Here is a 27,684-nt window from a genome sequence, read left to right on the forward strand (position 1 = left end):
TCTGCACCTATCGACTGCCTTGAAGTACAGTAGACGCTCCTATAACGTAAATAATACGTTCCAGGAACGTTTACGTTATAAGAACATTAAAATACATTTAAATTGCCTAATCCATTCCAAGATATTTGTAAACTCACCCCTTTCGTCATGCAAAGAAGGAAAAACTTTACTTAACTCATTGAATTTGTGGGCTCTACCGTAACTGCAGAATTATTGGTTTGCAGCAACAACTTTCTCCTTTTTATGATCAATCTCACTGGTTTTATTATAGACCATGATTGCGGTAAATTTACAACAAGTTGATAGGAACTGCACATTCTCGACGTTCAGTTACAACGATTTGCTTATTTTTCTAAACAGCAAAGTCAATTCTGCAAAGTAAATCTAGTCACAGATATTTTGTACGTCTACAATAAGGCAAAACAACAAAATATTTTTACTATAAAAAGCAGTTCTACCTGTTCGTCGTCTTTTGCTATCCAGGGGTCAATGCTAAGATAAAGATAATTTTTGACGATACTCCAGCTCATGACAATAAGACTGGTAGACCGACGCTGTAACGCCTACACTTACCGATCGCCTTTGTATTTATGAACAATTGCGCGGCTATCCTATTGGCCTTTTTGTCGCCACATTTAACGATCTATTACGACGAACTAGAATGTTGCGTTATGAAGTTATTTATAATAAATAGTACGCTAATCGCACGGCGTTATTTCTTCCAGTGCATCGAAATAAATTAACATTCAAATCAATTTTGAAAACTCTCCCGACTTGACACTTTATGTTATATGGAATTTTTTACGTAGTAGGAAGCACAAACTTCACATAATTTTTTGTACGTTATCTGGAATTTACGTTATAGGAGGTATAAGTTATAGGAGCGTCTACTGTCTTTCTGAATACATGTAATTGTACTGCTACTTATTCTCTGTGCTTTATCAGCACACCTGACGATCGCTCACAGCACACTAGACTACCAGGGTACTAGTATATATAATAGAGATACCTCTATATGTTGTACAGCTATTTATTCTCTGTACTTTATCAGCACACCTGACGATCTCTCACAGCACACTAGACTGCAAAGGGTACTAGTATATATAATAGAGATAAACGTATTCGTTGTTTTCTCTCCCAAATGCGACATGAGAGAAAACGATATTTTGATGGCGATGGCACTCTCGGAATTCAAATCGAATTTGAAAGCTTGCACCGACTTGACGCTTTATATTATATTGAATTTCTTACGTACTCTGAAGCCAAAACTTTACATAGATTCTTTTCGTTAGGGGAATTTACGTGAAATGTTTACGTTATGGAGCGTCAATTGTATTTCTATAAAGTATGTCATCCAGTATATGGTCAATGTTCTTTCAAAGTAGGGTAATGGAAATATGGCATTAACAAAGCAAACGCTGTTTGTAGGGAAGGATTCTTTGAGTATGGCAGCCAGGGTTGGAGAAGTGACAGTAAAAGCACCTGGCTCACTAGTCATATCGTCCTATGCACCGTGTGTGAATATTTGCAAGACTGTGACACCAGACCTCAAATGTCCTCATGGAAAAGGTACTGCGAACAGAGTGGACATCTGGGATTTATTGTTTGAAAGTTTTTACAACTGGAAACAGCCTTATTTTCAGCTCTAATTGCAATCTCACTGTCCAATCAGTAGCAATCTCATTGTCCAATCATTAGCAATTTCACTGTCCAATCAATAGCAATTTCACTGTGCAATCGATAGCAATCTCACTGTTCAATCAGTAATATTCTCACTGTCCAAACCAGCAGCAATCTCACTGTCCAATCAATAGCAATCTCACTGACTAATCAGTGGCAATCTCACTGTCCAATCAGTAGCAATGTTACTGGCCAATCAGTATCAATCTCACTGTCCAATCAGTAGCAATTTCACTGTCCAATCAGTAGCAATCTCACTGTCCAATCAGTAGCAATTTCACTGTCCAATCAGTAGCAATTTCACTGCCCAGTCAGCAATTTCACTGTCCAAAAGGTTTTGCTTTACTGTATCTTTGTGATAAAACTTAATGCTGATCGTTTGTGAGAGCATGACATGTGTAGTGAGAGTTATCTCCTCTCTTTGTCATTTCATCATCTACTTGTTGTGTATTTCCTTTTGTTATCTAAAAATCTTCATTCTCATTGGGTTGTTACAAACAATTTATTAGAAATGCTCAAAACTTCAGCTGCTGTTTTAGGTAGACCTATTGTATGCCGTTCATGTTCTGAGTCAGTAGCTATGAGCCACGATCTACTAACCTCTGTTTGATGTTTCTTTTCTTACAGTAGGGGTCAGAGCCGGTGAACTACATGCATAGTTTAACAGAGCTGCAGTAAAATAATCACAGCTATGATTGAAACTGACAACTTGTAAGCAAGTGGATGATACTCCTCTCACCCATTTGCTTTTACCACTCTTTACAGGAGAGTTGTTTTACATTAACCTGTCTAAGGGACAGTGCAGCCAGAGGTTGGGTGGCTCCGCTATTGCCCATGTTTATGGCCAAATAGGAGACGAGTCTCCTGATCTTGATGACAGCCAGCTATTCATTAAATGCTTCCGTACAATTCAGAGTCTAATCAGAGGTGAGCACAGCTATAATACTGATCATTATACAACAGGTGCTCAAACTTCTTATTGGTTCTGAGATGTTAGCTTCTAATTTACAGTTTTAGACAGTGTTGACATATTAACAAAAACACACAAAAGTTACCACAAATACACGTTTGCGCCAACACTCATTACGGAATTGTTTCTCATAAATTTCAGAAGATGACACATTTGTGTCGTTTATAACACCAGAGACATGACCTATCGTTGCATGAGTATTTACTAAGAGTTCAGACAAGAATGCTGGTGAAAGCGCTCGCGTGTATTTTTGCAAATTTAGCGCAATGCAGACCACAGTTACAAATTCATTCAGTTAAATTTGCTGGATTTTAAAATGTTTAAAATAAGTTTTTACATATGTGTATCTGTATAATATGTTGAATTGTAATATCGTATAATACATATAATATGTGTTAAAACATAGCTGAAAATATTGCGGAAGGTTTCTAGCACATGACGCGCATCGCAAACATTTTCGTATTTTAAAGTTTTATTCACAGATCCCACATTCACTGCTCAAGTATTTAAACACAATATATCTCTGTCCAGCTTTATAGTAGTTTAATTATCTCTCAACTAGTCACTTCCGGCACGTTGACCCTCAGAACAAATCCTTAGGTGTTCTGCAGCTGTAACGTTCCTTGTTTTGTACAATTATCAATGATTACAGTTATCGAGGTATAATCTATAAATAGCAGTAATCCAGGTGCTGCCCAGGATTCCTCTCACTTTCAATCAGCTAGCCTTCAAGTGGGTGTTTAAAAAGCGGGTTCTCAGGAAACAGCTTTTTAAACACCCACCAAAGCAGATGGAACCAAGCGGTGTTTTGAAACAAAATATATCTATCGACTTAGTGGAAAGCGCGGAGTATAGGTGTGTGAAATTTGGATGAAATTGGGCAATCAATGTGGAAACACACAGCGCACTAGTAGATACACACAGCACACTAGCGGATACACACAGTGCACTAGTAGATACACACAGCACACTAGTAGATACACACAGCACACTAGTAGATACACACAGCACACTAGTAGATGCACACAGCACACTAGTAGATACACACAGCACACTAGTAGATACACACAGCGCACGAGTAGATACACACAGCGCACTAGTAGATACACTCAGCACACTAGTGGATACACACAGCACACTAGTAGATACACACAGCACACAAGTAAATACAGACAGCACACTAGTAGATACACACTAGTAGATACACACAGCACACTAGTAGATACACACAGCACACTAGTAGATACACACATCACACTAGTAGATACACACAGCACACTAGTGGATACACACGGCACACTAGTGGATGCACTCAGCACACTAGTAGATACACGCAGCACACTATTAGATACACACAGCACACTAGTAGATACACACAACACACTAGTAGATATACACAGCACACAAGTAAATACACACAGCACAATGGTAGATACACACAGCACACTAGTAGATACACACATCACACTAGTAGATACACACAGCACACAAGTAAATACACACAACACACTAGTAGATATACACAGCACACAAGTAAATACACACAGCACAATGGTAGATACACACAGCACACTAGTAGATACACACATCACACTAGTAGATACACACAGCACACTAGTAGATACACACAGCACACAAGTAAATACACACAGCACACTAGTAGATACACACAGCACACTAGTGGATACACACAGCACGCTAGTGGATATACACAGCACACTAGTAGATACACACAGCACACTGGTAGATACACACAGCACACTAGTAGATACGCACAGCACACTAGTAGATACACACAGCACACAAGTAAATACACACAGCACACTAGTAGATACACACAGTGACAAAGTGGGATTTACCATTGTAGATGAAAAGTCTTCAAGCCTAAGAAGCAAGAGTATTTCACTAGTAGTCTTAGCTAATAGTCTCGAATATTTCTACTATTAATTGTTACATACAGCGAGCTGTCATATTTGTAAAGAATATTCATACATGTTATCTTCATCAAATTTACTTGTATGTAATTGTCACTTATAGTAAATCAGTACCAAACTGTTTATTTAAAGGTCGTTTTTATTCCATTGTGGATATAACTTTTATTATATTTATATTATTCGCTACATATACTCTAACCTGTCTGTGTTCACTAGATGGCCTAATCACTGCTGGTCACGATGTCAGTGATGGAGGGTTCATTGTTACTCTGTTTGAGATGGCCTTCGCAGGTGACTGTGGCTTCCGAGTGAACCTTCCTTGCCAACCTGACTCAGTTATGTGTAAGTAACTATTACACTGCTTTAGCAACAACTCACATGGAGATCTTACAAGGAAGATGACTACAAACCAATAGGAACGGACATTGGAACACTTCGAGTTATAAAAAATTTTATTTTGCAGCCTTAGCTCAGCTTTTCCATGAGGAACTTGGTTATATTCTTGAGGTGCGGACAACTGACTCGGCTAAAGTGACAGCTATGTTAGAGGAGTCAGGCATCATCTTTCAGCACCTCGGTGTATCGACTGTTGACCGGGTAGGTGTATTTACCCTCAGTAGTCTCTACTGATGTCATAGTGATGGCAGACCGTGTATTCATTGCATAAGTTCTTCTGCACAAATGCTAGTATTTAAACTCATTGAATTTCAACCAGTTGCTTAGGCATTATTGCAGGTGTAAGACAACTCTACACATATTTTGGTACGAAGCATGTGTGTAGTCAGTATTTCAACACTGTTTGTTTACAAATCTACTAGTTTTGATATGGCAGCGTACTTGAAAGCAAATAGACATTTCTGTAGTTCACCGAATTATAAAATGTAAATGCCTGTAAAATGTTCTGTTTTTCTTAAGCTTCGATTTTCAACAAATTCTGATCTTAAATACATTTAATTTTTGGGGTTGTGTTTTCACATAGATGAGCATTTTAGAGATTTCCTGGTCCACAATATGGTTTGTTAGTCAGTTGTTTTACAAAAATCCAGAGTATTTGTGAGAAAGCGCTGTTAGCTCAGTGTTTCTTATGTTTGTGCGTTGGCTTGAGTCTGTTAAGGTTTTGCTCTAAATTTATCTTTCGTAGTATTGCGAAGCATTGTGTTTCTTGAAAGCACCTAGGATGATACAGCTGTTACAGGAACTGTTAGCATATATACTTAGTGCCAATGACAGTTTGTGGAAACCCCTGCAAGGGTAGACAAACCCCTGCAAGGGTAGACAAACCCCTGCAAGGGTAGACACATAACTAGTGTATGGGTTTTTTCGTTTCAACTATTTTAACTACAGAGTTTGCCATTTAGTCTTTTCATTCACACTGTTCATTTAGCATTTACGTATGCTTTCTGATATCTAGTGTTGTTTGCACACTGGAGCAAACTCTGTCATCTTTATTTCTACTATCTTCAGACATGTACTCTCTCTTCTGTCGATGGTTCTTCACGCACCACCTTTCTTAGCGAGTCTGTCGCTAAATTGAGAGATAGTTGGGAGGAGACGAGCTTTAAGCTGGATGCCCTACAGTGCAATCCGGTATGCGTGAGTCAGGAGAGGGAGCGGCTGCTCGCGTCTGATCTACCACCGCCATACAAACTTACATTTGACATAGAGGAACCCAAGCTTTCAACCCTTGCTCACCCAGATGCTCCTCGGGTGGCCATTGTGAGGGAAGAGGGAACTAATGGAGATAGAGAGTTGGCTGCAGCGTTTCTCACTGCAGGTTTTGAAGTGCATGATCTTACCATGACAGACTTGATTTCTGGAGCTATTTCTTTGGACGAGTTTCAGGGTCTGGGTTTTGCTGGAGGTTTTGCTTTTGCAGACGTGATGGGCAGTGCTAAAGGTACAGAGTTCTCATACAAAGTCACGTGTTGAATAGGAATACTCAGTTATTCACTCTTTGCAGCAAATAAGCAAATTTTATCAAATCTCCTCTGGCAATATTTTTTGAAAGCTCAAAACTGTGCATTTATCCAGTTGCCTTAGTTGAAATACTCTTAAGTTGTTCAGATGCCTTTTAGGTCAACAGGAAGTGATCGCTTTCAACAACAGAGGGAAATAATAATCGGGAAGTTTTTAGGCTAAGACTCTCTTTTTAATTTTCAAACCAGTAGATTCACAACCTGTTCAACATACATTTTAGCATCCCACAAACAGCTTTAACATGCAACTCAGCAATACGAAAGAATTGGTCACTCTGCTTTATTCGCAAGTTTGATGTAAGAAAAGACAATTCTTAGTTTTCTTCTTTATGCTTTTTGTGTGAAACGAACAATGGTTTGCTACCTATTTATATTCATAATGAACTCATCAGAATTTGTGAAAAAAAGTGCTTAGTAAACAAATTGGGAATTTTTTTTATTATTTTTAAATAATTTTTTGTGATCTACTCTATTCTTTTCTTCAGGTTGGGCATCAAGCATTCTCCGTAAAGAGTCTGTGAAGAAGCAGTTTCAAAACTTCTTTGAGAGGGATGACACATTCAGTTTAGGAGTGTGCAATGGCTGCCAGGTGATGACCCTTCTTGGATGGGTTGGCAGTGTTCAATTCTCAGGTATTTTAACAGTCTGTTATTAATGACCATTATAAAAGGTTTATTTAATAAATAAGGCAAATTTTTTATAAAAAGAGTTCTATTATATTTAAAAGCTTTATTTTTTAAATTGTGTAATATCTCTTGATGTCTCATAAAAAAACATTGTTGGAGATTATGTGGTCATGCGAACCTTTTTTGAGGTTTTTCAAAATGGCTAACCCAGACACGTGCTCTAGAATTGTACAGAGATTAGTTATCAAGTTTTTGGTAGTTGAATGGTTTTTGGTACAAGAGAATTGTGACTGTTTACGCAGAAGACAGTTTTAACCAGAAATATATCCACAAATGGGCAAAATAGTTTAGAGAAGGCATGACAAGTGTTGATGATGAAGAGACATCAAGACGACCGGGGATGGGAGAACCACTAAAATGATTAAAGCAGTTGATGAACTTGTTCAGTCTGAGAGAAAGGTGACAGTAGAAGGCGTCACAAAGAAACTTGGTCTGTCAGTTGGTATTGCCCACAATATTATTCATGATGACCTGGCTTTCTCTTAAGTCAGCTGTTGCTGGTGGGTTCCGAAGCAGCTGACCCAACAGCACAGACAAAACAGGGTTGAGTTGTGTCAGCAAAACCGTATCTCGATATGAAAGAGAAGGCAATGAGTTCCTAGAAAGATTTTCATTTGTGATGAGACCTGAATTTGGCACTATAAACTAGAATCCAAGCGTCGGTTTATGCAGTGGAAACATAGTGAATCTTCTGCCAAAAATGTTGAAGTAAAAATGGTCTACCCATAGAGTTATGCATACTGTGACAAGGTTAGGATAGCTTAAAATGACCAATCTATAGATTTATATACTGAAGGTATTCAATGGATGGTACCTTCATTATAAAATGGTGTGACATTGCGTGGAGATTATGTTGAAAAATAAAATACATTGTAATGCTTCCATATGTAATAGATCTATTTTGGTAACAAAAATTCGCTTTATTAATCGAATGTCTGTTGTAGTTACCACAATTGTACTGTTGTGTTTGTACCGGTAGTAATGGAAAGAGGTATGCTGTAGATGGAAAGACAGAGAGCGTACAGTCTGGTGTGTACATGGGACACAATACCTCTGGCCGTTATGAATCTCGATTCTCCACAGTCTCCATCAATAAAAGCCCCTCCATTATGCTCCGAGGAATGTCTGGGTCAACTCTTGGGATCTGGGTTGCCCACGGAGAAGGTGAGCAAGTCGATTGTAAATTAACATGTTGGAGTAGCTACATTGGTCTTGAATCATTGCCTTCATACCAGTCCGCTTCTCACAGGGATATTGTTGTCAAATTCTTTAGGGAAGATGATTTTTCGTAATTCAGACGTCTATTCTGATTTGGTGGAAAACAATCTGCTTCCACTCACCTTTGTTGACAATTCGAACAATCCTACAGAGGGCTATCCATGCAACCCTAATGGCTCTCAAGGTGAGCATCTGATCCTCGTGTGCCACAGGAACCTTTTCTAATCAGTGTTATTTCCAGAAAGCTATTAGAATGTTAAAAGCAGCATTGCTGAAGAATACTTGTGTACTATGAGTCGTATACTATATTAGTGTTAGTACTGGTACTACTCTAGTACTAATATGACTCTAGTACTGATACTATAGTAGTACCAATACTAGAGTCATACTAGTATTACTCTAGTACTGGTACTACTCTAGTACTGGTACTATTGTAGTAACTGCGCTACTGTCTTACTAGCACTATAGTTGTTTCCAATGATATTTAGTGTATGCTTGAATATGTCACTGTCACATCTCAGGGATTGTGATTCCTAATGATGGTGTCGTTAGTTTCACTAGACATCTTATTGCCACAACATACAGCGTGCACAAATGAAGTTTTGTATTTTGTGTATTTTGGAGTTATCTGCTTGTGTAATTAGAGGTAATATGCTTTACACCCCGATGAGCTGGTTTAGGTAGGATAAGAACAGCTATTTATTTGCTTCAATTAGATGGAATCGCTGCCCTCTGCTCAGCCAATGGCCGCCATCTTGCAATGATGCCTCACCCTGAGCGCTGCTTCATGACCTGGCAGTGGCCTTGGATGCCTCAAGATTGGAGAGGTACAGTCTTAAGAGGTACAGTCAAGACTTCACCCTGGCTAAAGATGTTTCAGAATGCCTATGATTGGTGTCTCGGACAGGTTGATGAGTAATTGTCTTCCCACCTACTGTTAGGACATTTTGATTTTGAAACATCGCTTTCATTACACGCTCGATCAGAACTGGTTTCCCTTTCAAGGTATAGCAATCTAGCAGCTGCTGCGCACTGTTAACCTTTCTTGACGCTTAGAATTGTAGCTTTTGTACCTCATTCATATGCAGTTTGAAAATCTCACATGTGCTGTTCAGCTTAATCTTGTGAGTACTGAGGACGTATCTCGGGGTTTTGATAGGCTGTTCATGTATACATTCGTTAACTTTTCTTCAACTATATGAAAGCTTCTATAATAATAGTGATGATGTAATAAATATATTTCACTTCATTGATAGTTTAGCAGAATGTAAAATAATAGCGGTGTTAAAAAATAGTTTTCTTTATAAATGGATAAAATGGATAATGGTAGAAATATGGTTTAGAGCTTGTTTAAGCACCCAATCTATTTGCTTTTATGCATTTATGTAGTTGAACGGCTAATGAATATGTTTTTACTTCATCAAATCTTCTAACGGAGTGTAACAACTCTCACGATACAGTGCATCTAGTAGTAGTCCTGAACATCATCTATGGATCACAGGCTAAGGAGTCCTATTCCTCAAGATCCTCGAGTTCATCATCAGACTCATCCTTGTTTGATTGCGGGACGGTTGATGTGCCTCTCATACCAATGTGCTAAGAAAACACCACCAGGCTATAATCTGTGACACTTGGCAACTTTCATTTCATACACAAAATACATGAGTGTGAAGCTAAACAATATGAGTACAACACACAATGTCAAATTATTAATTATTCGGTTAACATTTTAAAATCTAGCAAATTTAACATAAAATTTTTATGTATGTGTACACGTGTTTTTGTATATTTTGTTGAAACATACTATCATTTATGTTTTGTGCTGAAAAATAATGAAAATAGTGCCAGAGATTTCTAGCATAAATAAGGTACATCTCAAACATTTTGGTATTTCTGCACTCAGTGGTGCCAGAAAGTCGAGTGACCCCGCTCAATGAGTCGACCTTATTAGAGCGGGATTAGCCTTCTGGTAATTAAAGGTTAATCTAGGCTGGCTATTAGTGGCATCATATGGCTGAAAGAGGAAGACTAGACTCCTACAAACTCTATCAGATGTCTTGATGACCAGAAAAACAACTAGGAGTTGCCATGAGCCATAAACATTTTCTCCGATAGGTTTGATCCAACGGTTGCCCGTGTGAAATGCCGATGTTCTCCAGCAGCCTGTAAACACTCCGCAAATAGTCGTACTAAGACTGACTTGACTTTAGACTACTGTAGCGAATGATCATGATCATTAGCTGTTGACTCACCGACTTTTCAAAGGCCATGATGCAATGGATGTTGCCTCCTCCATCCTTTTTTCGAAGCTGGTCACCCTTCCATATTCGCCTTATATCTATATAGTTGGGGTTTCCAGTGTTCAGGTCTTTCACTATATCGTCCCACCTTTAAGCAAAAGTCTAATGCTTTACAAAAATTATATATAAATTATTATATGAAAGTAAAGTACTGAAGTCTTTAGAGCATAACTAGTTGGTGATTACTTAAAAGTTCAAGGTCATAGTTCGGCATGTTTCTTCATAAAGTACTAGTTTTATAAGCTGTTTCGGCAGATTGATATTTATTATTAAAAAGATATATTTCTTGTCACCTAAGTTGTAGCTTGCAAGTTTCAGGGTTTGCTCTGTCTTTGCTCTTCATGTTCTCACAGTTATATAACTACTAGTGGACTTAAAAGGAAACATTCTGTCCTATTTATGGTTTTTATCAAATCGAAAATGACATACTTGATAGAATGTATACTAGGTTGCTTTTTGCTTGTATCTCCTATCAGAATCCAGCTTTCCTTTTCATCTTGTCTCATATTCTCATCCCTGATCAATAGAAAAGTGTTTGTCGCAACACCAATGTAGATTTGTCTAGATGGTGTCGACAGGGCTGTGGAGTGGCGCAGGGTACCACACTGTTAAGGTTTTCAAGTGGTAGCAATCGAAATCAAGGAGCTTATGAAATTCCCTACCTCATAAGACTCGCGAGAAACATTCAGTGCTGCACTGTCTAATGGCGGCTAATACTTTTGTTTTACTATTCTTGTCTGATTTCACTAAATAGACAGCAAGGCCTTGAGTATCTGTCCCAATAGCCGCTGAATGCTGTCACAACATCTAGCAACTTTTAGCAAATAATAGGAAACTTCAAAAGTAACCACTCCTTGTTTTTCTGATACCAACAACAAGAATCTGTTCATCATTATTCTGTGCAAACGATAATTTTACCACAACTATTCAAAAGAACTTATTAATTCTATATATATGTTTCTCAATGTTGGTTGTCTGTCGTTGTAAATGTCCATCTATGGCTATTAAAATCTTGGATTAAGTAATCTATAAAGCAGAAGATTTGATCTCTGAATCTCCCGTTTACCAATCCGACGCCTTACTAACTAAGCCACACGAGCTTGATAGATTTGCTAGGCAATATATGTTGCTATATGGGAGGAAATAGGCTACTGCTTTTGGTTGTGACGCAAAATGATGGCGTAACCTCATGAGAAGCTGTAGCTCTTATCAGTAATCTTACTCAAATTATCCATTTGCCATGTGCCAGGCTAATAGCAAGTGGCAGGTAAATCTCATTACCTCTCATTGTTTATAAGCTGACTTTTATTACCCGGGCAATGCCGGGCAGCACAGTTAGTTCACATATAAAACGCATACTGTATATGCAGCAAACATGTAAATGCTTGTCACCTGTAGGCTTGGCAGGCTTCTAAAGGTGTGTCTTCGTATCCGATTGGACAGAAATAATGATTAGAACAGTGATAGATAAATGTCTTGTCAGCCCTGTGGAGACCCTCCTTTAGCCTGGACAAAGCCTTGTCTGCACCTACTCCCATGGTCTTGTTTCTCCCATTCGGCTTGTACAGGAAGTATGTTCTTCCCACGACTCCATAATACTCATTTATGTTGTGGAACCATCTAGAATAGTGGTCAATATGAGAAAACTATAGTTTCCTGTCGGATAAACTCGCTAGAGGGTCTGCTTTGTATCATTACATCGAAGATAGACAAATTTGCTTGATTCTGCTAACCTCATGAGAGTTGTGTTTCCTGTGAATGGGCCGAATCTGGTCTCCGAAAAGTCGGGCTTAAATCCAAGAATCGTGAGAGCCTCTTCTTGTGTAATTGGTTTAAGACTACAAATCAACGATAGAAAAATAGAAGATCAAATCAAATAGAACGACTATCAAAGGAAAGGGGAACAATAATTTCATTTACGTTTTAAAATCTAGTGTCATGCAAGTGCCAAGTATTATTGGTACTTTGCCAACAAACATTATGCTTATTAGCTAAAGCTTTATACAAGCTAATATTATATAGTACTGTCTCATTATAGCTATTAATAATGCTTGTAGCTTTTTACAAAGCTTTTCTATGACCAAACATATAAATACTTGGGTTTTCTGTTATCAAATCAGTTGTCTCTGGAGTGTGCAATAAACCATTTCTCTAATTTAATACTCTATTTGATTGCTTCTGTGCAGAAACATAACAGAAGCTAATTGGCGACAAGGATTTCTCTTTTGAACAGTTACAAAGAGTTTTGTTCAGATTTTATCATTGATAAAATCGATACAAAGAGTTCTAGTTTATTACAAGAGTAACTGTTCAAAATTGCACCACTACAATGGCAGAAGTAGCAGACCTGATCAAGCTAATGCAGAAGCAGCAGGAGGACCAGAGACAGCAGCAAGAGGAATACAGACGTCAGCAAGAAGAGCATAGACAACAGCAGCATGAGGAGTTCAAGCAGCAACAAGAGGAATACAGACGTCAGCAAGATGAAAGAATGGAGGAGAATAAGAAACTGATGGAGCTACTACTACAAAACCTACAACGGAAACAAGAAACAGCTGCAACCACTGTTCCAGCCTTCCCAGGTTTTGACCCAACAGCAGAGCTACTAACAGATTACATAGACAGATTCAACACCTTCATTGCAGCAAATTCTATTCATCAAGACAAGATTGCTGGCACTTTTCTCACCAACCAACAGCCTACACTCTACAAGCAGCTTAGTAATATGGCAGCTCAGCTTTCAACACCCAAGCAGATCAACGACCTCAACATGGATGAAATACTGGAATTTCTCAAAGACCAGTATGACCCTAAGCGCTTCATTGTTAGAGAGCGTTACAAGTATTGGAGTGACATGCAGAGGAAACCTGGAGAAACTATTCAAGAGTTAGCTGCCAGAATTCGTCAAGATGCAACTACATGTGCCTTCATAGACATTACAGATCCATTAGATGAGGCTCTCAGAACAAGATTTATCTGCTCTGTAAACAATGAAGCAGTTCTCAAATCTCTCTTCAAGGTCAAGGACAATGAACTCAACTTCAACAAAGCTATACAGGTAGCACAGGAAACAGAAGAAGCAGCTAAAGTTGCCAAAGAGACAGTTTATGGAAACTCGTCTAAAGTCAACAAGGTTGCTCAACAGAAATCAAGATACAAACCAATCCAGAAAAACAACTCTACACCTGACAAGCAGAAGGAAGGAAAGCTATGCTACAGATGTGACCGAACTAACCATACAGCGGATGACTGCAGATTCAAAGCAGCCACCTGCAACTTTTGTTCTAAACAAGGTCACATAGAAAGAGCATGCAAGAAAAAGAAATCATCTGCAGCAGAAAAACCAGTAAAGATGATAGAATGCACATCAACCAAGATGGTGAAACTTGCTGAAAACATCAAACTGGAGGGAGACAACTTCACACTTGAACTGGACACTGGAGCATGTGACAACTTCATCTGTAAATCAATATGGGAGAAGCTAGGAAAGCCAAACCTAAAACCTACTACAGTTAACTACAAATCAGCCTCAGGACATCTCATAGAGACGCTTGGCAGATGTGAGCTAACTGCCCAATTGGATGCACAGAAAGAAGTCAGACTACCATTTGTGATTAGTGCTGTACAAGATCTCAACCTACTAGGAAAAACTGCTATACAGCAACTAGGCATCTCTATTGATGACAAGCTACAACAGAACCTTGTATCAACAATCACAGAGAACCAGCCAGATGGGAGGTTATAAATCAAGTGTAAGGAGATGTGCAAAGAATTTCCAGAAATATTCAAAGACGAGCTAGGATGTCTCAAGAACTTTGAACTAGAGATAAACTTCAAACCTTCAACAAAGCCAGTCTTCTGCCGACCCAGACCAGTTCCTATTGCCTTGACAGAAGAGCTCAACCAAGCATACGAAGCAGGTGTAGCTAAAGGCATATGGGAACCAACTCAATTCAACCAATATGGAACACCAGTTGTACCTGTACGCAAATCTACAACAGGTCAAGCTGCAGGGAAGATCAGAGTATGTGGAGACTACTCCAAGACTATCAATAATCAGCTAGAAACACATAGGAAACCTATCCCACTACCAGAAGATCTAATCAGAAAACTAGGTGGAGGCTATTGCTACACAAAGATTGATTTAGCAGATGCCTACAATCAAATATTGTTGGCACCAGAAAGTCAATGACGACTAGCACTATCAACACACCGAGGAGTACTGCTACAGAAGAGGTTGCCCTTTGGCATAAGCTCAGCACCAGGGTATTTTCAAGAAATCATGGAGCAACTGACACAAGACCTCCCAGGAGTAGCAGTATACCTAGATGATATACTAGTGAGTGGAGCCAATGCAGAGAGCCATCTACAAAACTTACGTCGACTTCTTCAAAGATTAGAAGAAAGAGGGCTCAGATGTAGAAAAGACAAGTGCTGTTTTGCTCAACCGACAGTAGAGTATCTGGGACACAAACTCACTTCAAAGGGAATCACTAAAGGAAAGAAGGCAGATGCAGTACAACAGATGCCAGTCCCAACAGACTTAACTCAGCTAAGATCTTTCTTAGGAGCTACACAATTCTACAGCAAGTTCATACCCAATCTGTCACAACTCACAGGACCATTGCATAAACTGACACGCAAAGGAGAGACCTGGAAGTGGGGCACTGAACAAGAAAAGAGCTTCAACAAACTGAAAGATATGCTATCAACTGATAGTGTCTTAGCACACTTCAACGCAGATCTTGACATTGGAATCTCATGTGATGCTTCAGAAACTGGACTGGGAGCTGTACTATTTCATCGTTATCCTGATGGAAGTGAGAGACCAATAGCCAATGTTTCAAAAACACTGACCAGCACACAGAGGAAATATGGACAAATACAAAAAGAAGCTCTCTCAATCATATTTGCTCTAAAGAAGTATCACCAGTACCTGTATGGTCGACGGTTTATCTTGGTAACTGACCACAGACCTCTTCTCACACTTCTAGGACCTACCAAAGGAGTTCCAGCTCTAGCAGCCAACAGACTAGCAAGATGGCACTGGTACTAAATCAGTATGACTACACCATAGAATACAGATCTACCCAGCATCATCAAAATGCAGATGTCCTCTCAAGACTGCCAGTTGGACCTGATAAAGAGTTTGATGCAAGAGAAGATGAGGACGATGTGGATACAGTATGCACTATTCACACTATTGGACAACAGCTCAACTCTACAGACTACAATGTTCTAGCAAAGGAGACAAAGAAAGACCCAACACTAGCCACAGTAATGCGCTACACAGCAGAAGGATGGCCTGGTAACAAAGAGATGAAGGAGACTCAGCTGTCACTCTTCCACAAGATCTCAGATTCACTTTCTATCACTGAAGGTTGTCTTCTATATGGCAACAGAGTAGTCATTCCTGTCAAGTTACAACAGGAAGTATTAAAGATCCTTCACCTTGGACACTTTGGAATGGAAAGAATGAAGAAGCTAGCTCGAACTGCTGTCTATTGGCCTCGCATTGACTCTGATATAGAGGAGACAAGCCGACAGTGCACTGCCTGTGCTGAACACCAGAAGCTTCCACAGAAGTATCCTATACATCCCTGGATGCTACCTGAGAAGCCATGGAGTCGTCTTCACTTAGATCATGCAGTAAACTTCATGGGCAGCCAATGGCTAGTGATGATAGATGCCTACTCAAAGTATCCATGCATACACAGGACTTCATCTACTTCTACCAGAGCTACCACAGACATCTTAGAGGAGATATTCGCACACTTTGGATACCCTCACGCCATAGTCACTGACAATGCTACCAGCTTCACCTCAGGAGAGTTTCAGCAGTGGTGTCAAGAGAGAAGCATTGTTCACCTCACTGGAGCACCCTACCATCCAGCGACAAATGGCGCAGCTGAAAGACTAGTACAATCCTTCAAACAAGCCATGAAGAAATCGTCACTCCCACCTAAATCTGCACTACAACAGTTCCTGATGCACTATAGAAGGACACCACTTCCTACAGGATACTCTCCCAGTCAGCTGCTGAATGGAAGACAGATGAGATGCAAGATTGACACCCTATTGCCATCACCCGCACACATAGCACAGTTTCATCAATCCAGAGAAGTCAACCGATCTGCAGAAAAGACAGTTAGCAAGATACACAGCTACAATCTTGGAGCACCATGCTATGCCTTGTATCATGGACCTAGACGCAACAGACAACCTAGATGGGTTCCAGCCATTGTTACTAAGATATATGGAACTCGTAGTCTCAATGTCAAAGTGGTACCAAAAGGACCTACTTGGAGAAGACATGTTGAACAACTCAGACCAAGATACTCAACAGAAGAAGATCAAGACCCTGGAGATAAACCTGATATAACAGAGGAGACAAAACTGCAACTACCGTCAACCGAGCAACCTCCGTCTAGAAGAAGACCACGCAACCCTCGTCTACCTGATGGAGATGAGTATAGCAGAGACAAACCCCGAAGGTCTAAGAGAACCAGAAAGAACCTTTAGCTTAGTGAGGAGGTGTCATGCAAGTGCCAAGTATTATTGGTACTTTGCCAACAAACATTATGCTTATTAGCTAAAGCTTTATACAAGCTAATATTATATAGTACTGTCTCATTATAGCTATTAATAATGCTTGTAGCTTTTTACAAAGCTTTTCTATGACCAAACATATAAATACTTGGGTTTTCTGTTATCAAATCAGTTGTCTCTGGAGTGTGCAATAAACCATTTCTCTAATTTAATACTCTATTTAATTGCTTCTGTGCAGAAACATAACATCTAGTCTAAATGACTTCAAACCTATTAGCTCCCTACCTCCCTCGTCCGAGAGTGGAAAATAGAAAGTTCCAGCAAGAAACAACACTAGATATGCCACAGCTAGTCTTGTACTGAGGTCGGCTGATGCAATACCACCTTTGAAGATCAAGAACCTTACGTTCAGCACCCATGAGGTGCGGTTCAGCAGTATTGCTTGGCACAACAACTCTGTCTACATTGCTCAGTGCATCTGGGTTCTTCACCCAGTTTCTGCTGGCATCTGCAATGCAAAAAGCCGACATAGGTTGAAGAAATGTTCTGATAGCATTTTCACTTACCAAATATGTACCTTCAGCAGAAGGAATGCATGGCTATATATCATTATACAAAAAGTAACTTTATTAATTACTCTAGCTGTTTTTAAGATAGGAAAAATGGAATATTAGGAAATGCTAAGAAAGGGTAAGACATTAAGATATTAAATACGCTACATGTAATTTCAATTTTCAAAGTATATACCTTGAAGACTTTACAGGCTGTAAAATCAGTTTAAATGAAAACAAACAAAATAATTATAACATAATAATACCATAGATAAAAGAGTTGACGATATACAATACTGCTACAGCTAAGTAAAGAATAAATTTATTTCCTGAAATTGAATGAATGACCTCCATTATTGTAATGGTGCAAGGTTGCAATGCCTCCAACAAAACATCTACTCATGCCTGTTTTATAGGCTTGTTAATAACTATCAAGCATTAAAATAGTTCTTCTATTATAACAAGATGAAGTATTAATATTATTCGGAAGTTGTTATTGGTTAAAGCCCTTTGAACCAATTTTCAAACTGTGTATATTACACAGCAGCTTGCCATTTTATTTCTAATATTGCATTTCTCCTATTGCAGGAAAGAGATATAAACATATAATCTTTTCTTTTCATTATTGCTGTTTGTTGTACATAACAACAACCAGTACATTACAGCTACCATTGCAGTTATCCTATTGCACTGCAGTGCTATTTGACTGCTAATATTGCATTTCACCACCAACAGTACCCTTTTTTCCCATTATCACTATAATGGTCATGGACTGTATGACAGGAATTTCTAGTATTATTATATTATATAATCCCATGACCAAACACGAGCGAAGCGAGTGTTTGGAAGCTTTATGATAAATGCTTATGTGCACACAACTCCCGAAAATTATCCATCAACGGCCACACCCAAACTCTTGTATGGAAATCCCATCAGCAGGGGAGAGATAAAAACATACACTCAAACATGGATAACTCGCCCTCGGATAGCTCGAAGACATGGTTAACTCGAATGGTTTTGTTTGGTCCGTCCCCACGCAATGATCAATTGCTTCAAATAACTCGACCTCAACTTCGTTAACTCAAACAGTTTTTTGCCCATCGGTTACCGAGACGGTTGTTATCGCTTTAGAATATCACTTTATTCAAAGCCATAGAGATAAACCTCAACTTTTAGTAGTTCGTAGGCTTCGTTATTACCAACATCGGCAAAATATTTTTGTCAACAAATTTTCTAAAAGTTTCATGAAATTTTATTTTTACCAAACATCCGCTTAGTGATGGTCCTTCAAAGGCAAGGAAAAGCGGGGTAACCTTCGCATAAACTTCAAGAAAAATCGGCAAAGTTGATCTTTGTTAAAACGCTAAAAAAAAGAGATGCCTTTTCTTCTGAGCATTTCAAAAGCGATCAAGTTTTACCAATTTTAATCTAAAAACGTCCTGGCAGTCACATCACATAAAACAACAAACAAATCTCAATTGATAGAAAAATCTCTATACTTTCTGATAAAAAAATTTTAAACTTTACATTAGAAGCATTTAATTTGAAACAAGCCATTCATGCTTTTGATTTATATTATAGTGTGTATATGTACATGTATCTACTAATAAATACATGGACTTATGACAGTGCTCTGATAATTTGAACGCTCTGATAACTCAAACACTTTCACTCTGTCCCGTGAAGTTTGAGTTATCAATGTTTGACTGTATAATCTTTTCCTTTCGTTATTGCTGTTTGTTATACATAATAACACCCAGTACATTACAGCTTTACAGCTACCATTGCAGTTCTCCTATTGCACTGCAGTGCCATTTGACTGCTAATATTGCATTTCTCAACCAGCAGTACCCTTTCTTTTTTCCATTATTACTTTGGTCGTGGGCTGTATGACAGGGAAATATCTAGTTTTATTATTATATAATAAAATTAATATTAATAGTATCTTCATATTTTACCTGGAGACTTTGGTGACTTTTTGACTGGTAGACGACTTGTAGCTTTGGAGATTCCATTTTTTATTTTTTTGGGTTTCTCCATATCTGTGGTTTCTATTTCCCAAGCAGTAGCAGAGCTAACTGGACTAGTTGGACTGGCCCGGGTCACTGGACTTGGTGAATGAGGTATGTCTGGAATTGTTTCTGTGATCACAAGCATTAAAAATTGCTCTCTTCCTTATATATTACATTAAAATGAGAAGGCAACTTCAGAAACATTTTGTAGTCTTTTGAAGATAGAAATTCAAAATATGAACTACACAGTGGAAGTGTGCGGCTTTGAACATCTAAAGATTTTGTTATAAATCTTTCTGAAAAGTCACCTTCTGTAACTCCACTCGAAGAGGAATTTTTCTTTCCAAAAGAGGTTGGACGCTTCAACTTTGAAGCTCTGCTCCTCGGTGAACAAGTTCCAGCAGAGTTGTCTTTACTTATTGATTTAGCCTTGTCAAGCCCCTCATCTTTTCCGTCGATGGGCTCATCTTCATCGGCAAATCGACTGTCTTTCGGATTTTCCTGTTTGAGTTTCCATAAACTAATCTCTGATACATGAATAGCCTGCAAAACCTGTGCATCACATAGACACATGACTACATTATTGAAGCTTTCCAAGTGCATGATGTTGGCCAATGAATGCATAGCTAAGTACTGTATATTTAAAACAGTCACTTTGTTTTATTAGTTCAACAAGTTTAGATTAGCTGAGGATTCGTATCGTCAGATACCACATATAAACAAGAATGAAATTATGAAAATACTTATATGGAGTAAGTAGGGTCAAGGTCAAGTGTTACTAATTCTTCGTAGAAATACTTGAACTAGTACAAAGGTTTGGGCATTTACCGTGTTCTCCAAGCTGGTTGCTTCCAAAACATCGTTTTCACTTTCCTCACTCTCCGACTTGTCCAATTCCGAGTTTTTTGAGACAAGTGGCTCAGGTTGATCTAAAGATCTTTTCACCAAATCGTTATAGACAAGTCCACGAAATTCGATTCCAAAATGGTTGCTGTAAATAGTTCATAACAATTTGTTATGAGTATGTGAAATGGTTGCCATAGACCATAAACACTTTGACATGAGTACATTAAATGGTTGCTGTAGACCATAAACATTTTGACATGAGCACATGAAATGGTTGCTGTAAAGTGTAGACCATATTTTGACATGAGCACATGAAATGGTTGCCATAGACCATAAACACTGACATGAGTACATGAAACATCAACTGGTGTGCTATTCAATCTAGCTGGTCTATTATTATGCTACTCTGAGGTTTGACAAGTGGTTAGCGGTGTTTGCAGTTGCTTATGGATTTTTACAGTTACCTTAGCTTATATTTTATACCATAACATAAACAAGCTAATAACCTATGACCTTAACGTATTTATAAATCATTATCTACTGCTTGAAAATGAGGCTGAAACCAACATCAGAAGATAGATGTGGCCAGATGTAAGCAGTAACATCTCACAGACTTTCACCCCTAGCAACCCTAAAGACAGTTTGAAGAACCCTTGCTAATCGAGAATATAAACAATCAATAGATAGGTATTGATTATGAGAAAGGAGTCTCAGTGACCTATCAGATTGGGAGACTATACGATACAAGTATGCATATTAACATTTGAGTAAAGAATTCCAGATCATAACGCGCAGAGCTGGTGAAACAGCATTCGGTCTGCTACTCTTTCCAGCTGAGGAAGAGGAGAGAAAAATTTTGCTGTTAGTTATTAGCATATGTATCCCTAGAGCCAGCTTCGTGTCTGGGAGGATTGAAGGTAGCCCCTGGATATTGACCAACTATTTAATAGAATCCATCTTACGTAAATGAAAAATGTCAAAAGCAATAGCATTTGGTATTCCAGAGGTTGTAATGTGGCTATTAGTTATGCCTATATCATGCAATTCTTGTATAAACATTATTTCCTTTCATCTCTCAGCTGATACAATTCCGTAGTGTTTAGCAAACACAAAAAGGTGCAAGCACTTCACTCGATTAAGAATACAATCGAGTTCATAGATCCTGCGGTACTGCGCTACTGCCACTGTAGAGATTCAAAAGTTGATTAACCACTCACCTGCCCTTCCTACTATTCAACTCAACACAAAACTGTTGACCGGATTGACCCAATCTCCAAATTTAGCTCTTACCACATAAAACCGAATGCAACCTTATACTGTATCACATGAACGGGTTCCCAGCCTTATCACAACCAATGATGCAATGTCTGTTAACAAATGTCTAACATTCGTTAACAGTTTCTATTTGATACAAGATAGTATCTTATGTGAAGGAGTGTAAATCACCCGGCATACTCCATCACATTATGTATACTGAATTGTAGCAGACTTCTATCAGTGCATGTGCGCGTGATAGTTCATTACAGATGAAAACTCCCAATATATATTTTATACAAGTGTTTTCAGACATTGGCCAACAATACCACTTTTACAGAAATTTGACCATACCATGAATTTAACTTGGCATGGACAGATCCACACAAGAACAAAGCTGAAAAGCAGCCAATAACCTTACATAAAAATACTCACTTGAGGAATCTGAAAAACTCCATGTCACTTATTGAAGAGCTTCTTACGGCAGCACTCTCAAGCTGTTGTATTCAACAGCTGCCTGTGCTATATCAATGGCAGCAACCTCCCAGCTGTATACAGCTGTAAAATCTCACAAGCAATGATTATTTTACTATGCAAGCACCCGAATAGAGGCTGGAGTATCAACGACCTTACTATACGCGTAAAACATTAATCAATTCCCATTGTTAGAGGTTGTATAGCCTAAATACCAGCAGACAGATTAGCCTTTGTCACTTACAATAGCCGTATGTATGGGGCTTTAATCAAATGCTCTCAAACGTATAAAAACTAGCAAATCACAGCTGGAACGAAGTTCTCAAATTCATCCCTCTAATACAACAGGCAACAGAAACATACATTACACCCATGGAATCTAAGCACCAATTCCATATCACATAATTCGCATTAAAGATAAAAATGTTTGCGTTGCTCAAAGCAACGTGCTCAGGACACATAAATCACTCACGATAAGGTGAACAACCCTTTCGACAAACAAACAACTCCAAATTCAACAAATAATCTTCCACGGTAGATGACCAATGTAAGAAAAAAAAGCTCATCAAGATGTGTTTTATTCACAAAAATATACATATGTAAGTACAAACAGAATATATTATAGTATGAGCCAGACGATTTATAGCTCAGTGTTTTTATCATTAGATAACTCTCTAGAACATTTCCCTCACGTGATGATGTCAAACACATAAGCCGATACATGCATCGCTCTATGCTATTAGCTTCAGTCCTGCTATTACTCAATAGAGTGAATCGGATGAATTCATGAGAGCGCTTGGTGACTGGTCCCCACCAGCAGCCTGTGCCTCAGCTTTGGCTTGCATAGTTAGTGCTTTTGTAAGTGTCATTGGTTGGGGGGACTGAGTACCGTACCTCTCAGAGGTTGTTGCCTCTCTCTGCAAAGGTTTGAGGCATATGGAAAAGTAACTTCTTCAGTTACAGACATGCATTAAATTGAAAATTTGAGAAGTAAGCTCATCAACAAATGAATCGCAAATGTGTACAGAACAGGTGAGCACGAACATAAGATGTATTATCCAATGGAAATTGAAAATTTTGAAATGGTTTCAATTGAAAATGGTTTCTTAGCCTTGCGTTTATTTAACAAAAATGATGTAAGCATGCCTACAACGAATGATACTGCTTTTTATTATGAGGCATCTAAAAAATCATAGTTTTTGCTCATCACTCACTATGCTTTACGTAGGACTGCAACTACATTCACTGCCAAGCTACTAGACCTCTAAAATGTTTGCTTCTAATTTACAGTTTTACTGGGATTTTAACACACTAACAAAAACACACACAGAACCCACAAATACAAGTGAACTAACATACACATTATTAAACATGTTCTCATAAATTACAAAAGTTGACCCAATTGTTTTACATGATTCCATAAACATTGCCTATTACCACATGAGTATTTACTAATAGCTCAGATATGATATGTTCATGAAAGAGTTCACATGTATTTTTGCAAAAATGCAAAATATTTCTCGCAGTCCTGATTAGCAAGTTTGTCATAAGAACAACAGATGATAGGCTGTCGCTTGCTGTCTATGGCTGAAGTAAAAAAGAATGACAGCACTACAGCATCTAATAAAACCCAAGCATTTTTAAGGTCTGAACTTGAAAAGTCAAGCATTAACTGATAAGCAAGCTGCTGGTAGCCAATAAGCTGCTGGTAGTCAATAAGCTTCTAGTAAATAAGCTGCTAGTAGCCAATGAGCTGGTGGTAGCAAATAAGCTGCTGGTAGACAATTAATTGGAAAGTTTCTAAATGCATATCTTTGATTAGACGAAAATTGTATTAACAGCACCTCACCACACCAGCACCACAGGCTGTTTCAATAAAAACTCAAGATGTGGTAGATAAGATTGTGAAGATGTGATAAGCTGGATAAGATGTGAACTGTGATTCCTCTATTCAGACCTCTAAAAACCCCTAGCACTTTACCAGTGATAACAAGTTAAACATGAATATTTACCCCAAATAATCTCCCATGTACTTAATGCTGAATTCACTCGCCGGTTATGCACCTCAATAGAGCAACAAAGTTTAGATGGCGTGCATGTAGACCAATAACTTCATCAGCCTTTCAGCTAATCTGATAGGAGAATTCAAACCCTGCATGCGCTGCCAAGACAGCAGTTGATGCAGTGGAGTAAAGGTAGCAGAACCTTGGCTGATTATAGTTTATTTCATTAGTTGAAGAGATGCCGACTACAGCAACATTTTATTTGAAAGGATGTTGACTCATAGAAACAGTGGTCTCTGTTGCACTGTGATAATTATTCCAACAAAAGACAGTTATTAATGATAGAAGTGGCAGCTCATGTTTCCCGTGAGAATCTAGATATCTGCTAATAAGTTGGTGGTATGCAGTGAGGTTAGGTGATTATATACATAAATTGCAGTCGATGGTGCAGCTCTTCAAGTCTGCTGCCAGATTACCTGGTTGCCCTTTGTTGTATGTACATTCTTACTATTTCAAATATTTTATAAGTCGTCACAGAAATTTTATGCAAAACAATAAACCACACAAAAAACTATCTATTCATTGTTCGGGAGAATTATCTATCATATGTCTACTGCAAAAACAAACATTTTCAATGATATATCTTATATCGGTATCAGTTGCCTGCAGTGCTATTTCCAGCATAAAATGATACTAAACAGATAGAAACTAGCGCAGAAAGAGCTCTATAATAAAGTTTATAGTGGTTCACCTGTTCACCTATTGTGGCCTCACCTGTGAACAGCAGATTAGGGTTAAATTCCCAAAAATGGAATCCAACCTTAAATTGCTCCCTGCAATTGGGTATGACTTCAGTTTTTGAGTTTCTTTTGCCACTTGGCTCAGATGTGTCAAGCCAAGATCTCAGAGCCAATGTTTGTGCAAAAATGCTCTTAAAAACATGTACAGCCTCTTCTTGCAGTAAAAAAGCAGCAAGGTAGGCGTCATACTTGGTCTTCGAGGGACAAACATTAAAAATTAAATGATGATAAATTTAAATCATTAAATTAATGATAGCTAAAACTGTAATATAAAGAACGAAGATCTATTTCTAAAGTCATTTAAACAAATGTTATAAAAGTTTTCCTGTCTGGTTGGTCAGAATATTGCTCAGTTCTTGGAGTACTAATATTAATTGCACAAACTTTAAATGCAGAACATATTAACACACCCGCATCCATTATGGACCAACCCATCTATACAACAAACAGGGAGTTTCTTATGACTCTTCAGACCAAGTCCTTAGTGATTTAAATTAAGAAAACCTCAAATCCCAGAAGGTTTTAGGCTGACAAGCACAAATATCCCAAACAACTAAAGGTCGTTCATCCTTACCTGCCCAAAAACTCTTCAGGGTAACATCAAATCTAGACCATAACTTCACATGAATGTAAAACTTTTATCTTTGCAAACTGTAAAACTAAGCTAATTTTGTTGATACCAACCAGCAGTAGAAGGTAAGAGACTAAGTTCAAAAGAAAATGTACCCGTACCTTAACAAGACTGGACCCAGGTGTGGCTGGACCTCCTGCAGACACTATAATGACTTTTTGAGAGGCTTGACCAGCGCTTGGTGTGTTGGGAGTTGTTGGTGTTCGTATGAGAGATTGTGCAACTCCGGGTGTTCTGAGCCCTGGGGAAGGCTGGGAAGAGCCCACACTTCTAGCACCCATAGGGAGAGAGAAACTTCGACTAACCGATGACTGCGGTTGAGCGAGAACGGTTAGACCACTCTGGGTTCTCTATAAACAAATGTAGGAAAAATTAACGCTTCCTTAAGAACAGCTGAACGCCCTTCCAGATTTTTTGGAAACAATCAATTGTTTTTGTCTAGAACAATAAGCCAAACAGAATTATCCTATGCGTCAAAGAGCATCCAGTAGCAGCACTAATGCATGTAGATATATTGAATATAACAGATAACGAGCAAACAAAAATAATAATTAAACACTTGTAAGTGAAGCAAGCAGGTCAGCAGTGGCAGGGTAATACCGACGGACTGTAGGCAGGCCAGCAGCGTTGCTGACGATGTGAAGGAATGGGAAAGGGAGGCATATGCCGAGGGTAGTGCATTTCTGGGTAAGGAGCGTACATAGATGGCGGGTACTGCATCATAGGTGTAGAAAGACAGGGAATTCTAGACGGTCGAGACCGAAGCATTGTTCTGCCATATGGTGAACAACGACGAGACGGCATGTGGCGTGGAGATGGCTGAAAGAGCAACAGGTAAGTTGGAGAATAGTACAGTCTCGGTCATACCACTCTGGCAGCAATGGTGAGACATCAATCGTCTCTCTGAGAGCACCGATGCTATCGAACTCGATGGCAACCTGATGTGACAATAGCAACATACCCCCAAATACATATTCGCTGTAGACCTGGGGTGAGTCCGACAGGAAGCAAACACATTTGAATAACACGCATATAATAATAACGCATGTATATGACACTGTCATCATAGGAGAGATGAATGCTGTGCAAGGCTCTTAGCCTTCAACTTGACACTCTGAGATTCAGTACACCAGGAAAAGAACATACATATTTGGTGGTCTTGTTCGAAGGAGTGTCTCAGACTTGAACAACAGAAGACAAGCTGTTGAGTTGATGACCTTATCAACTACTACAACTACTGTACTACCTTCTTGCTGGGGTTATGGTTAGCGCAAGTGATCGCAAAATAAACAAGTCATCAGCCTAAAAACTAGACGACAAAATGAGTATGCATAGCCAATATTTGCCAATAGTGAAGTCATGCTTCATCAAGTCCTACCGGGAAAGCAACTATTATTGATGAACTGCTATCAGGTGTAATGCAGTGGATGAAGATAAAGGAGAGAAAAGGAAGAGGAACATACAATAGTGGCGACTGGACGAGAAGGATTGTTGATTTGCAGAAGACTTGTAGAGCTGCCAGCATTTTGGCTCCTCAGGCGTACAACTGCTTCTAAGATGTAAGTCCCAATTGGACCAAACTCTGCTTTGTAGGCATCCGGGTTGTCAGGTGGTTTGCGCACAACTACCAGAACTGGGGCAACAGTTTTCTATAACAATGTAAATCCAATTGTCATTATGTTTATAACAGGCAAAAACGATGTTATTCAACAACTCGAAGTTATCCTCTCATCAGAGTTATCCACTCATCAAACATGCCAAAACCAGTCAACAGAAACAAGGTTTTGTAACTTTCTAGGC

General features: G+C 38.7%; 4 protein-coding genes across 4 annotated transcripts in view; 1 reads left to right on the plus strand and 3 right to left on the minus strand.

The window, feature by feature from the left end:
- LOC137405635 (phosphoribosylformylglycinamidine synthase-like) overlaps positions 1 to 9,406 on the plus strand; it is a 114,523-nt gene extending 105,117 nt beyond the window's left edge. The window contains exons 20-28 of the mRNA XM_068091959.1: positions 1,429 to 1,569; positions 2,446 to 2,607; positions 4,801 to 4,926; positions 5,048 to 5,181; positions 6,049 to 6,481; positions 7,046 to 7,192; positions 8,249 to 8,410; positions 8,520 to 8,648; positions 9,181 to 9,406. Of these exons, the coding sequence (XP_067948060.1) occupies positions 1,429 to 1,569; positions 2,446 to 2,607; positions 4,801 to 4,926; positions 5,048 to 5,181; positions 6,049 to 6,481; positions 7,046 to 7,192; positions 8,249 to 8,410; positions 8,520 to 8,648; positions 9,181 to 9,383 (1,637 nt within the window). The 3' untranslated portion in view covers positions 9,384 to 9,406. The remainder of the gene's footprint in view (positions 1 to 1,428; positions 1,570 to 2,445; positions 2,608 to 4,800; positions 4,927 to 5,047; positions 5,182 to 6,048; positions 6,482 to 7,045; positions 7,193 to 8,248; positions 8,411 to 8,519; positions 8,649 to 9,180) is intronic.
- An 88-nt stretch (positions 9,407 to 9,494) lies between these two features.
- LOC137405637 (basic immunoglobulin-like variable motif-containing protein) lies at positions 9,495 to 20,273 on the minus strand. The gene is made up of 8 exons (XM_068091961.1): positions 20,185 to 20,273; positions 19,823 to 20,005; positions 17,599 to 17,821; positions 12,498 to 12,602; positions 12,157 to 12,384; positions 11,194 to 11,280; positions 10,717 to 10,852; positions 9,495 to 10,060 (listed from the first exon to the last, which is right to left on the minus strand). Exons 2-8 carry the CDS (start codon positions 19,902 to 19,904, stop codon positions 9,977 to 9,979), a joined length of 945 nt encoding a protein of 314 aa, XP_067948062.1. The 5' UTR covers positions 19,905 to 20,005; positions 20,185 to 20,273; the 3' UTR covers positions 9,495 to 9,976.
- On the minus strand, positions 20,052 to 22,439 carry LOC137407229 (uncharacterized). Its single transcript, XM_068093835.1, has 4 exons — positions 22,412 to 22,439; positions 20,705 to 20,867; positions 20,185 to 20,428; positions 20,052 to 20,068 (listed from the first exon to the last, which is right to left on the minus strand). Exons 1-4 carry the CDS (start codon positions 22,432 to 22,434, stop codon positions 20,052 to 20,054), a joined length of 447 nt encoding a protein of 148 aa, XP_067949936.1. The 5' UTR covers positions 22,435 to 22,439.
- Positions 22,440 to 23,018: 579 nt separating this feature from the next.
- Positions 23,019 to 27,684, minus strand: part of LOC137406516 (transcription initiation factor TFIID subunit 6-like) — a 29,600-nt gene continuing 24,934 nt past the window's right edge. Inside the window, exons 11-13 of the mRNA XM_068093105.1 lie at positions 27,348 to 27,533; positions 25,986 to 26,234; positions 23,019 to 23,367 (exon numbers count right to left, since the gene is read on the minus strand). Of these exons, the coding sequence (XP_067949206.1) occupies positions 23,212 to 23,367; positions 25,986 to 26,234; positions 27,348 to 27,533 (591 nt within the window). The 3' untranslated portion in view covers positions 23,019 to 23,211. The remainder of the gene's footprint in view (positions 23,368 to 25,985; positions 26,235 to 27,347; positions 27,534 to 27,684) is intronic.

This window comes from Watersipora subatra, chromosome 10 (genome assembly GCF_963576615.1).
Source record: "Watersipora subatra chromosome 10, tzWatSuba1.1, whole genome shotgun sequence".
Classification (NCBI taxonomy): Eukaryota; Metazoa; Bryozoa; class Gymnolaemata; order Cheilostomatida; family Watersiporidae; genus Watersipora; species Watersipora subatra.